The sequence below is a fragment of the Pongo abelii genome, chromosome 6 (assembly GCF_028885655.2).
Source record: "Pongo abelii isolate AG06213 chromosome 6, NHGRI_mPonAbe1-v2.0_pri, whole genome shotgun sequence".
Taxonomy (NCBI): Eukaryota; Metazoa; Chordata; class Mammalia; order Primates; family Hominidae; genus Pongo; species Pongo abelii.
This window is the reverse complement of record NC_071991.2, coordinates 134,784,377-134,796,987: the sequence shown is the minus strand read 5'-3', so window position 1 is coordinate 134,796,987 and position 12,611 is coordinate 134,784,377. Positions and strand designations below refer to the sequence as shown.

The 12,611-nt window shown below is 40.5% G+C and overlaps 1 protein-coding gene across 1 annotated transcript in view; it reads left to right on the top strand.

Annotated features, from left to right (window-relative positions):
* DGKI (diacylglycerol kinase iota) overlaps positions 1-12,611 on the top strand; it is a 456,754-nt gene that overhangs the window by 434,591 nt on the left and 9,552 nt on the right. Inside the window, 2 exon segments of the mRNA XM_063725794.1 lie at positions 1,795-1,915; positions 12,372-12,408. Coding sequence (XP_063581864.1) covers positions 1,795-1,915; positions 12,372-12,408 — 158 coding nt within the window.

Genomic DNA, 12,611 nt, shown 5'->3' with positions numbered 1-12,611 from the left:
AGTGCCCATGGACTAACTGAATGTTCATGGTGTCTAGAAACAGCACAGGAAGGCAGGATCAAGGCAGTTGACCCTGAACAGGTCTGGTTGGGTCCATGCTGCTATCCTTTGTCGATCTCCCCACAAAGAAAGGGAGTGTCATTTTAAGACAACGCAGTTGAACAGAACAGGATATCCTTTTAGACTTTTGTGGAAAATTGCTAGCTACTTCTTCCTGCCCTCTTGCCCCCCAGTTTAGGGATGGAAGTCCCATATATTCCTTACTTCCATTCGGCTACTGCTTTTGATCCATGTCCTGGGAGGTCTTCCGTGGCTCTTTCCATCCCCTGCTTCATGTTTCCCTAGTGCTTCTCTGAGACCTTTGTGATGTTCCCGTCCATTACTGTGTGATTCTTTACCTATCCGTCTCCCCCATGGGCTGTGAGGGCTTTGAGCACAGTGACTGAATGGTATTCACATTTATCTTCCTGGCATCTAGCACATGACAATTCTATGGATGTATTTGAGTGAAGATGTGAACTCTGAATTTAGGTTCTTTTTTTAAGAAAGTATTTTTAATTGACAAATGATTATACATATTAATAGAGTACATAGTGATGTCTTGATACATATACAGTGATCAGATCAGGGTAATTAGCATATCCACCACCTCACACATTTATCATTTCTTTATGTTGGGAATGTTCAACATCCTCCTTCTAGCTATTTAGAACTATTTAATATATTATTAACTATAGTCATGCTACAATGGTATAGAACACTAGGACTTATTCTTTGCATTTATGTCATTTATGCTCTTTCAGCTTATGGGATGTTTGATTATCTATAATGTGTGCCATCTAACTTCTTGAAAGATAATGTGTTCCTTTTGCTTATTACCTGCTGGGTTATTTAATTCTCATTTGTCCTAAAATTACCTATTAGAAGCTTAATGCAGGCACTCTTGTCATGAAATACTGTAGTTTGGAGATGAGGGACTCATTCACATTTTCTGTAATGTTCAATATTTTATAAACTTAGACCATATCCTCATGTAGCCACCTTATCCTCAGGCTACAAAATTCTGTTTTTTTTTTTTTTTCCAGTCTTCTCTCATATAGAAACTACTACATTTTCTGAATCATTTTGGGTCTCACTCTGTAGATCATCTCTAGCCTATTAGGTATGTGTTGGATGATTAACAGAAGGTTTGCAGGCTGGGCTGCATATCTGGATGAAGGAAGCCAGATGTGTGTTCGTGGGTGTGCATGCATGCATGCGTGTGTATGTGTCTATACTTGTATTCAGTGATCTTACATGAGAGAAACAGAAGCAGCTTTGATATTTGGTATATAGGTTCATAAGACTAAAGAAAAACTGAAGGACACAGGCAAGAAGCTTAGCTACAGTCACCAAGCTATTCCTGCTGATAGCCATAATTACTCTTTCACTCAGGAGAATGCTAAGCCAACATAGAGATGCTTTTGTTCTCCACTCCACTCCTCACTACTCCTTTGAGAGAGAGACCATAGAGACCAGTGCTTAGAAAATAAATGAAAAAAGTAATTCAGCGTGATTCAGTTTCCCTAGCCTGTTCAATACCCACAGACTCTCTCCAGAGTTAGAAGAGACACTGGTCATCTCTGTGAGTGATAACACAGTCCAGGAATGTTACTTCATCTTTTTGACTTTTCTCTATGTCCTCTAAGGCTGGAAACATTGTGGTTTGCTACATGACTCTTATTTTATTACCGGTTAGCTGTTATCCTTGTTCTGGATTCTGCCTGAGCTTCTTTTTGTATGTCTCTCTTGCAGCTAATAGAAAGCTATAAAAATGGAGGCAGTCTGCTAATTCAGGGACCAGACCACTGTTCACTCCTTCACTACGCAGCTAAAACCGGCAACGGGGAGATTGTGAAATATATCCTTGACCACGGTGAGTAGGCGTAGTGAACTTACCGAGGATCACTTATCTGTGAAATCCATTGCATTTTGCATTTTCTAAGATACCCTTCATCCAGGCAGTCTTCAGAATGGCAGAAATACTCTCGAACTTTTAGCAGACTCTGCCCCTGCTTATTTGAGGCAGTCGTGGTTGCAGACCACTGACACATATGGGCCATCCTAACCAAGCAATTAATAGAAACAGTGTTCGTACCAAGCTCTTTACAGGCAATTTTCCGACTAATCAGTTTTTTTTTTAAGTAGAGGACAAAAATAAATGCAGCCTGGCATTGTGCACTTTATTTTTTTCTAGAGCTCTTCTGTAAATTAATGGGTTGGGATCCCCTACCTAATCTATATTTGTGGTTCATCATTGTGAAGATTCATGAGTCTAATTTTTTTACATCTTTCCAGTTTCTCATTTTTTTTTCTGTTTGATCTCATTTATCTTTTCCACCCACATTACGCTTTATCCTCTTTGAAAATGTCTGGTACTATTTTGTTGTCTGTGGCAGATCATACTAACCTTCCAGACTGCTTTCTAACTGGATTTGTAATTTGGTGCCAGATCGTTTGCAGGAAGTAGCATGCACTATAGCATCTGCCTCTAAAAACCCTTTGGAAGCATAAACATATTTAATGAATACCAAATCTAAACTGTTACATTCAATTTATCATGTTTTGTAGTATTTCTAGGAATAAAGAACAGGAATAAAGGGGAAAAAATACTGCCTAGCTAGTCTGTTTTAAATGAGAAGGAATGAAAGAGTCTAATTCTGCTGGATCTTGGTATACAGAGAGATTGGAAAAGTTTCTTTGAGCCCTGACAGTCAGCCTGTGGCTGACTCCTTTTGTACCCAAATTCAGCCTGTAGATAGTAAGCATACTCGTAAACATTCACATCCTTTTTGCTCCTTTTTTTTTTTTTTTTTTTTTTTGGCAATTCAGCAAGTATGTCTCATTCCGTTCATTGATTCATTCATTTAACAAATATTTGTGTAGTGCCTAACAGGAGCTGCCTGTTATAGATGGTACAGAGACAAAAATAAAATACAGTCACTGTTTTCAAGCAATTGCAGGCTAAAGAAAAAAATAAGATCATGTGTATAATTAAATTTAAAACAGATATATGGAGCTGTTTTAAGTCCTATGGTAAAGCCACAGATAGATAACATAGCTACCATTTATCAAGCACATACTTGCCGATTGTTTATAGTAAACGCATCCCATCATTTGACAAGGTCCTTGCAAGGTAGGTACTAAACTGTCAATCACGTTAGACACCCCTTGCTTTGTCTTCAGCACCTTCTCACTGTGAAGATTCTGCTTGAACCCTTGGTCTGAAATACAGTAGAAAGGGTGGGTTAGAAAAAGGAAAGACCATGAAAACAGGAGGGCTGTGATGACAGGATTTCTTTACTCCTTGTAGGCTGGGTTGGATAATCCCAAACCTGTCTGCCCTGGAAAGCCTAGGTAGGTAGGATGTATTTTTGGTGCTAAGTCTGGGGCTTGTATCATTCCATCTCCTATTTCCCTGGCTATTCAGTCTCTTGTAGTTAAAAGCGTTCCTTTCTGGGCAGGAGTGAAGCCACACTAATATTTCAGGATTTCTACTGCTCAAAGCTCAGGTGAGGGTTAGATGTATACTGTCACTTTATTTTTCTTTAGCTCAGGTTTAAAGTTCTCCTATTTGCTGTCTTCTTGATTACTTCCAATCTACTCTTTTTAGTTTACCCTTTACCCAAGAGATTGAATGCTTGCTTGGATACTTTAAGCCATTTGGTGCCCACCTACCCTCTCTCTGGAGTTAGGTGAGACACTGGCCATCTATTTGAGTGACAACACAATCCGGGAATCTCTCTCTCCACACCCCCCCACCCATCTTTTCACCTTTCCTGGAGAAGCAGTATTTCCTCCCCTAGTCCTAGGATCCTCTCTGTATCCACTGTCTCACTTGGTCTCATTTAGGAGGCTGCAGTCAGCTCTTTTTTTGATGAGGCTTTATTGAAGATGGACTCTCACATGTTTGGGGCTTTCAGCTGGGAGGGCTGTGGAAGGCCAGGACACTTAAGCCTTTCTCAACACCTGGTCTTTTTTTTCCCAAGATCCTTCACAGCATGGTAGTGCTGGGGTTCCCAGGGGTGAGAGTGGAAGCTGCCAGATGTCCTGAAGCTAAGCTGGGAAGTTCTGGATGATCTCTACTGCATTCTATTGATGAAAACAAGTCACAGGGGCAGCCCAGCCTTAAAAGGATGGGAAACAGATTCCAGCACGAGCTGTGAATAATTCATGGAGATATTTAATCTACCATACTCTCTTATGTCCTGGTCTCTGCAGTTTAGAGTGAGCAATGTCCTGAACTTCTGACTCACCTGGAATCCCTTAGAGCTTTGTTTTTCTATTTGACTTTGGTTCTGGGGCCTAAGAACCCAAGTTTCACAAATAAAAATACAATGTGGCTGGGCATGGTGGGCCCATAGTCCCAGCTACTTGAGGCTGAGGCAGAAGGATTGCTTGAGCCCAGGAGGTGGAAGCTGAGTGAGCTAGAATTGCACTACTGCACTCCAGCCTGGGCAGCGAGCCAGACCCTGTCTCTTGAAGAAAAATAAATGATAACAATAATGAAGGTTTTAACAGAAGTATAGCCCATGCAATATTTGAAATATGATTACACTAAAAATGAAAACAGCAGAACTCCTCATCTGAGCTGCCCCAGGGACATGAATGATGAGTCCTGGGATGATATCACCCTAACACGGTAGCTTTTCACTTCCTCTACTTCCTCTCTTTCCCCTGCCTCCAAAGATAGGGCCTTTAAAAGCACCGTTCATCCATGCTCACAGGCCTTGGAGTTTCTAACCCCAAATGTAGATCAGTACACACCTACTTTGCCTGGCATCAATTCGTCTGGCACATTAGTCTCTGAGGGCTTTGATCAAAACCTAACATTCCAATACAAATCAGTTTCTCATCAACCCGCAGTGACTCTTGCAAAGACTGAGTCACACAATACCACTCCACCCAAATGGAAGGACACAAAGGAATTCAATCTTTTTTAGGGGGGTGGGAGTGCTTATTTTTCCAATGCTTTGGTTAGATGTTATAAATTAATCAGCGTAATATTTATGCTCACGAGAAGAAACACAATATTCACAGTAATCATCCTAACTTCACTTCTAGGCAAACAATTCCTGAGGTCTCAGAAGGCATCCTATACCCTTCCTGCCTCACCAGGATCTCTAGTAGCACAGGAAGAAAGACTGGAGATGGGAGAGCACAATCCATCTCTTTTGTTTGCAAATAAAACGTTATTATAATGTTCAGTCCAAGGATCACTGCATTTTTGCATTTTTGATGGATGGCAATTTTTATCACTTTACTACTATAGCTGAATATGGAGACTCAAATGCAATTGATTCTTATTAAAGTTAGTTTTTATCAACCTTGATAGACATTGTCAGTTTCATTCTTGATGTCTATATTATCTTTATTTATTCAGAAATATGGATGTACAATCATTTGATATAGCCTAATTCACCTCATTCCACAAGAGCTAAACACTTCATTCAGCTCAACTGTCGTTTTGTTTGTTTTTTAATATCTTTAGTTGCTGATTCAGTTTATATTAACCTTTGCATTTTATTGAAAACTATCATAGCAAAACCATTCCTTTCTTTTAGATGATAGAAACTCCTTTAAATTATAGTGCTCTTGAAGTCAGGGACAAGTACACAGAAAACATTACCCTTTTTCAATACTGTAATCACCTTCTTAAGATGATCTCTGTTGATTGAAATAGTCTCTCCTAACTTAGTAATGATGATAACTCTGGAATGCCCTGACCTGACAAAGAAATCAGCCTTTCCAAGAGGCCTCAGTAAGTCTGGGATTTAGGGTTGTATACCAGACTATGGCATTGTATTTTTAAATTAGCATCAGATTTGCAGTAGGTAAGTCTGATCAGTTTGAATTCATGTAAATGACAAAAACAATAACAAATAAAAATTTTACATTATGCCAGAGATGAAGAAAGACCATTCCTCCTGGTTATTGAATATTGCAAATCTCTTAAAGACTTTGTTGTTTATTTACTTATTTTTTACAATTTGGTTTATGTCTGTTGCATGGTTTCATATGACGTAAATCTGAAAAATTGTTCAAACACTTGACTGTAATGATGCCATTAGTAATAGCAGTTCTGAAGGATTCACAGGCTCTTTTCCAGGTGCACAGCTGGTATTGTTTGTGGCTCTTGAGTTGACACTTCGTTTGCTTCCTGCAGCCTTACTCCTGAGCCCCTCTCCCCTCTGCTCTGCCCTCTGCTTCATTGGCTCTGGTCAGGAGTGTGGGCCGCCACCATCAAGAGGACACCTGAACAAGAGTCCTGAGATTAGTTATTCTCCCAGACACAACAAGCAGCAACTGATTTCTCTTCTGTGGGCTCTTTTAAAGCAGGCTGGGGGCTGTGCCACATGAGATGTGCGGTATGTCTGAAAGCGCCATGGGAGGCTTGAATTTTTTTCAGCTTGCATCTTCTTCCTTTGGATGTCTTCTCTCATCTATATAGCATGCTGCTTTCCTTTATGAAAAATTGGAATTTGGACATTTAGAGAGTTGAAAAGAGACTCGGGGAGGAAGAGTTAACAATTCCACAGAGACTGGGAGAGAGACTAAGGATGCAGGGATTCCAGCTGAGATTCCTCTCAGTGCTTCCCGCTTTTCAGCTCCTTTCAACCATATTTTCTGCCCGCTCCTTCCCCCCTCGTTTGCCCCTCCAAGGGACTTTTGTGTTGTTTCTTTCCTTCGCCACCCTGCACACTCTGCTCTTTTGTTTTTATTCTCCCCACGCCTACCCCATTGCCTCCTACTGGTTTTCCTGATAGAAATCTCACTCATGCATTTCCTTTTTGATTTCAATGGGTTATTTTGTCTTCCCTCTTTTTCTGTCTTCAGTCTTTCTTTTCTCTTTTTTTAACCCCCCTTTTTCTGCCTCTGGTCCCAGAGAGAACCGACCACCATCCTGCTGGGACAGGATGACAGTACTGTTAGCATTCCCAGTGCCAGCTCTCCCCACATCTGTGCAGCTTTTGTCCTGTGGCAGGGGAGGATTTGGAATGGTCTGCTGGCAGCGTCAGGGAGACTAATGGGAAATGAGGGCTCAGAGAGAGGCCACGGGAAGTGGAAGGAATAGCAAAGGGGATTTGGAGGCATTGGTGTGGGAAGCAAATTAAAGGATGCATGTGACAAAAGGCACGTCATATATAATACAAATATAATATTGATGACAAAGTCACATCAGCGGGAGCTGGGGTATCCAACAGAAGAGCCTATGGAATGAGTACTGGGCAGCAACATTGTAATTTGGAAGGCCTGGCTACTCAACACGATGTTCACTTTCTCATTTTGAAAGATTTGTGAAGTTTTGCTTCCTTTCGCATTCCCTGGGCGTCTCCTGAATACTGATGTGTATGTCCACTTAACAGAATTTTCTTTCCCTTAAGTTTCAGACCATTTCCCATATAGCACAGTCTTTTGAATCCATGTTTCAATTGTGAATCTTTCTCTTAAAGTGATGTTGGCTGGGATCCAAAATGGTTTTAAAATGTCTTTTATTCATTCATTCATTAAAACATTTTAATTCCGTCCCAGGCACTTTTGAGGAAAAAAAAGTTTCTGTAACAATCACTGCTAACCTCTTTGTTCTAAATGTTCTAAATGCATTATCATATTTAATTTTTATAACCCTATTCAGTAAGCTCTCATCTCCATTTGACAGGTGTTGAAAACTGAAGTATGGTGAAGTTAGGTTACTTGCCAAAACTCATCCATACGTGAGAGATGGTCTGTGTCCTCCATATTCCTAATACCAGCAAGGGAAATGAAACACGGATAAATAACCACAATGCAGGGTAGCACCATGTGAATGTCATAAGCAGAGTTCAAATGACAACTGATCTAGGGTTCTGGAAGAGCAGAGGCCGTTTTCATCTGAAATTTTCATGGAGAAATCTGCACCCATATCTCCTCAATAGGGATTTTACAGTATTTTTTCTGGTTCAGGTCAGCCAAAGGATGAAGGATGGACATTTCAGTAAACCCTGGAAGAGACAGAGACCTGAGATTTCCTTTTCTATTGAGGAAACAACAGTGAACTCTCTGCTGACAATTTGATGATCTCCCTTGAAATTCCTTAGGGGAGATGGCATAGTGTCCGCAATCAGAACGTATGTGTATATAAAACAAGCCCCAAACTCAAATGTTACCCATTCATATGCGTTGAAGGAATTCAGTTGTCTTTATTTTTATTTTTTTGAGACAGAATCTCACTCTGTCACCCAGGCTGGAGTGCAATCATGGCTCACTGTAACTTTGATCTCCTGGGGTCAAGCAATCTTCCCTCCTTAGCCTCCCAAGTAGCTGGGACTACAGGCATGTACCACCACGCCCAGCTAATTTTTTTTTTTTTTTTTTAGAGTTGGGGTCTCGCTATGTTACCCAGGCTGGTCTTGAATTCCTGGGCTCAAACAGTCCTCCCACCTGGCTGTCCCAAAGTGCTGGGATTACAGACGTGAACCACCGTGCCTGACTAGTCTTTATTTTTTTTCTCTCTTGTTTTTCTCCTTTTGTCTCCTTTCCTTTGTTAGTGAGACTCAAATTAACTTTTCAAAAATCACAGGTGTTATTGTTTCTGCACTAAAAGTCACAGGGTACAGTTAAACTCCACATTGTACAGCTAAAGCATAGCTCCCCATTGGGCAGTGCAGGTTCAAATAAGAAGAACAGCCTTCTCTTAGGCTTCTCCTGGCATCCACTCTCTGTAACTCCTTCCTTGCTAGCATTATGCAAACAGTTATCTTAAAACAGGCCAAAAATGATTACAAAATGTACCTGTCCTGTTAAAAATAGCTGCCCATTCCCATCTGTAGTCAGCTGGCTGCTACTTTTGCCTCTTCTTGGCCAGTGTTCAGAATGTTCTGCTATTTTGTGATTATCTATGTTGATGGGAGAATAAGGAAAGTTGAAGTTAATTAAATTGATTATTTCAGAGCCATTCCCCAAACCTTTTAATGGGCATTTTTTTTTAGATATTAATTATGAGCAAAAGTTTCTTGCCTCGTTATTAGTGCCTCTGCCTCTCACCTCTGTCAGCTGCAGAGGATGAAAGGGCGCGGAGGGAGGGAGAGTGATGGGTAGCCGCGGGCATGCCTGACTCACAGACTGGATAATCAGCTCTGGAATAATTCTGGGTTGGCTGCATTTGCAGTGATTCTGGTCAGAAATTGTGAAGAACAGCTTTTTTCCTTGTCCCCACCTTCATATTGTCAAATTATTGCTATGCTGGCCCAATTAAAAGGCTTGAGGATCCCCTCACTCGCATAGAGGCTTAGACCCTGGATGACTGTGGACTCACCGTGGCACGGCTCTGAGAGCACTGAATGACAGTGCTGAATGAAGGAGAAAAGTAAACAAGGCCTCTGTTGCCTAAATAGTTGTGCAATTAGCAGTACCAATGGGAACAGAGCTACTAATGAGTCTAGGCTGCTCATGTTCATGGACTTTCTTTCAAAAGGAGTGGCTTAGAATGTTCGCCGAAGGTGACAGGCACTCTTTAAGAGGACCACTGGGTACTTAAGCCCCTTGCTGATGTTGTGAAGAGTGCCCTGTTGACAGCTAAATAGGCCTCAGGTGCTTGGTTCTCAGGACATAGAATTTGAGTCAACAAGTGGCTTCACATGTAAGCGGGAGTAAAGCGACCCTTTCATACCACATTCCTTCACTGATGATCCCATATCTTGATGTAGTGTGACCTGCAGTATCAGGACAGAGAATAGGACGCTTCATGCTATCTAAAGTTGAAGCAGTACCTGTGGTGTGCCAGGCACTGTTTTAAGCACACTATGTGTATATGTGTATTGACTCTTTTCTTTCTTTCTTTTTTTTTTTTTTTTTTTTTTGAGATGAAGTCTTGCTCTGTCACCTAGGCTGGAGTACAGTGGCATGATCTCAGCTCACTGCAATCTCTGCCTCCTGGATTCAAGCGATTTTCCTGCCTCAGCCTCCTGAGGAGCTGGGATTACAGGAACGCACCACCACGCCGGGCTAATTATTGTATTTTTAGTAGAGATGGGGTTCCATCATGTTGCTCAGGCTGGTCTCGAACTCCTGACCTCAAATGATCTGCCTGCCTTGGCCTCCCAAAGTGCTGGGATAACAGGCGTGAGCCACCATGCCCAGCCCTCTTGAATTCTCACAACAACACTGTGAGATAAATATTATTATTAATTTGACTTTACATGTGTGATAAACGAGGGGCTGAGAGATTAATTAGACTTGGACAAGACCTAGTCTATAGTAGAGCTGGGATTTTTAACCAAGAAGGGACAGCTCCAGAAACTTCACCCGTGGTCACTGTCCTGTGCTGCTCTGCACTTTTGGTATGTGTGTGGGAGGATGATTATTCATGTTTTTGTAGAATCACAGGACCAAGGAACAAAGAGTTATGAGTTAAATCTTTGTTGTTTCCTTAATATAGGGTAGGTGCTAGAAGGATACAAAAAATAACTGAGGTGTTCTTATATTCAACAAATATAGAATAATTTATTTATGGAAGGCATGCATTCAAAAAGCAAATACATAGTATGAGGGTAGAAACAAATAAGTGCTTTGGGAGCTGAGAGAAGGAATACATTCCTTCTGTCAAAGGTCATCTTTTGAGAGGACCTTGTCACAGACTAGCCTTTGAAGAACATGTCAGATTGAGATAGATGGCTGTTCTGGATAGGGAGAGCTGGTAAAGCCTGAGAAATACGTGGTTGAGTGTGCAGTTACCACTTTAGCTTTTGTGAAAAAAAAAAATGGAACCCTGGGAACAAATTGAGGAAATGTAGTTCCAGATGAAAGACTGTGAGCTCCAGTGTTTAAATACTTGGAAGTAAGCAGTAGATATGATGTATTGGAAACCTAGAAATCTAGATGATACAAGACCTTCTTATCTTTCTTGGTAACTACTTCTGCATGCTAATAATGTTCCAGGCAGATACTGGTTAGGAAGTCTATTTGTCAAATAGGACAAACAGAAAAGACAAATAGGAGAGACTTTGCAAGAGAAGATTCACCTGGTCCCAGTGAATAGCAGGTGTGAAAGGGAAGAGGTCAAGATGATTTGGATGACCAGGAGAATTATGAAATCCCATAACATCTCTCTTATGTTGTCCTTGGCCAATGACTTTCATGGTAAGAGTGATAACCTCTTCCACCCCTTCTTACTATGCACAATAAGTTAATTTTTAATAATAATGATATCCACCAATAAAGAGAGCAAATCCCCAGGATTGTCTTTCTAAAGACTAAAATACTCAATACCTTGAACTGTGTTTGGCACTTACAAGCATATTTATTCATCCATTCAATCAAATGTTTAAGCATCTACTTATATCTCCAGGCTCTACACTAGACACCAAGGAATGACACAATGCTAGGCAAAGCATGGGCCAAAACTTTAAGGGGTTTTCTGGAGTCTAGTTATAGGGAGAGATAAATCAGTAGGTTATTTTAAAACAGTTTGTTAAGTGTCATGATCAGTATCATGATCATATATCCCCGCTTGCCTGGGGTGGTCCCAAGTTGGATGATAAATCCCATTACCCATTCAACTATAGGAAATAGGGTCAGTACATAAAGTGAGGGATTGTATAGGCAGGTGTTTAATAAGCTGTTTGAAGTGGGATCATGAAGGGCTTTATGGGGAAAAAAAAGTCTCAGCGGATACCCATAGGCTGAAGAGAGCAAGAGATGGCAGGGAGAGAAGCAGTGGTACAGAGCTAGAAAGGTAGACATTCCAAGCAGTGTTTGTAGACTGAATGGATTAATTCATGAATACACAAAACATTGTGAAAGGGAAAATTCACAGAATATTTCCATTCCTACGGATGCATCTATAGTCATTTGATGTATATGCATAGTATTTCTTTCTGATATGAGAAGGGAAATTTTATAAAAAGTGGAATTGTACCCTAGATGATATGTATAGTATCTTACAGCCTTAATATTATGCTTCATAAGACGCCATCCCAAGCAACTCGTTTGAGAATGAGAAATTGCCCTGATTCCTAAAGCCCACCTGATCTGCCCCTTTCTCCCTAATTAGCCACTTAATTATTTTTCAGTTATTCTATTCCAGTTTTATTTCATAAACTTGACTGAAAGCTGCTTGACAGCAGAGGTCATACCATTCTTTTGTATCTACCATTCTGTATATATTGGTTCATGGAGATTGGGAGTTTGGTGATGAGGAGGTAGAGGGATCCTTTTATTTTTCTTTTTGTCTTACTATTCCTATCGCCAAATTTAGCTTTCCAAGGCATTTTAATTCTGTGACTATAGATTTTCTGTTAATGTTTAGTTTTTGAGCTTATTTTTGATGGTCATCTTGCTTTCTTCTTATTTAGGACCTTCCGAGTTATTGGATATGGCAGACAGTGAAACGTGAGTGTGCCTTTTATTACATAGTCTAGGTTATTTTCTTTAGAACATATCTGGGAGAAGAATGTAATCTATCGAGCATATCATAGGTAATTTTAACTTAATTCAAAGTCCACTTTCAACTTTGTTCATAAATGTGCAGGGCTAATAGCCTAAATAAAAAATTACACAATAGAAATTGATGACAGTTGTCATAATGCTTGCCT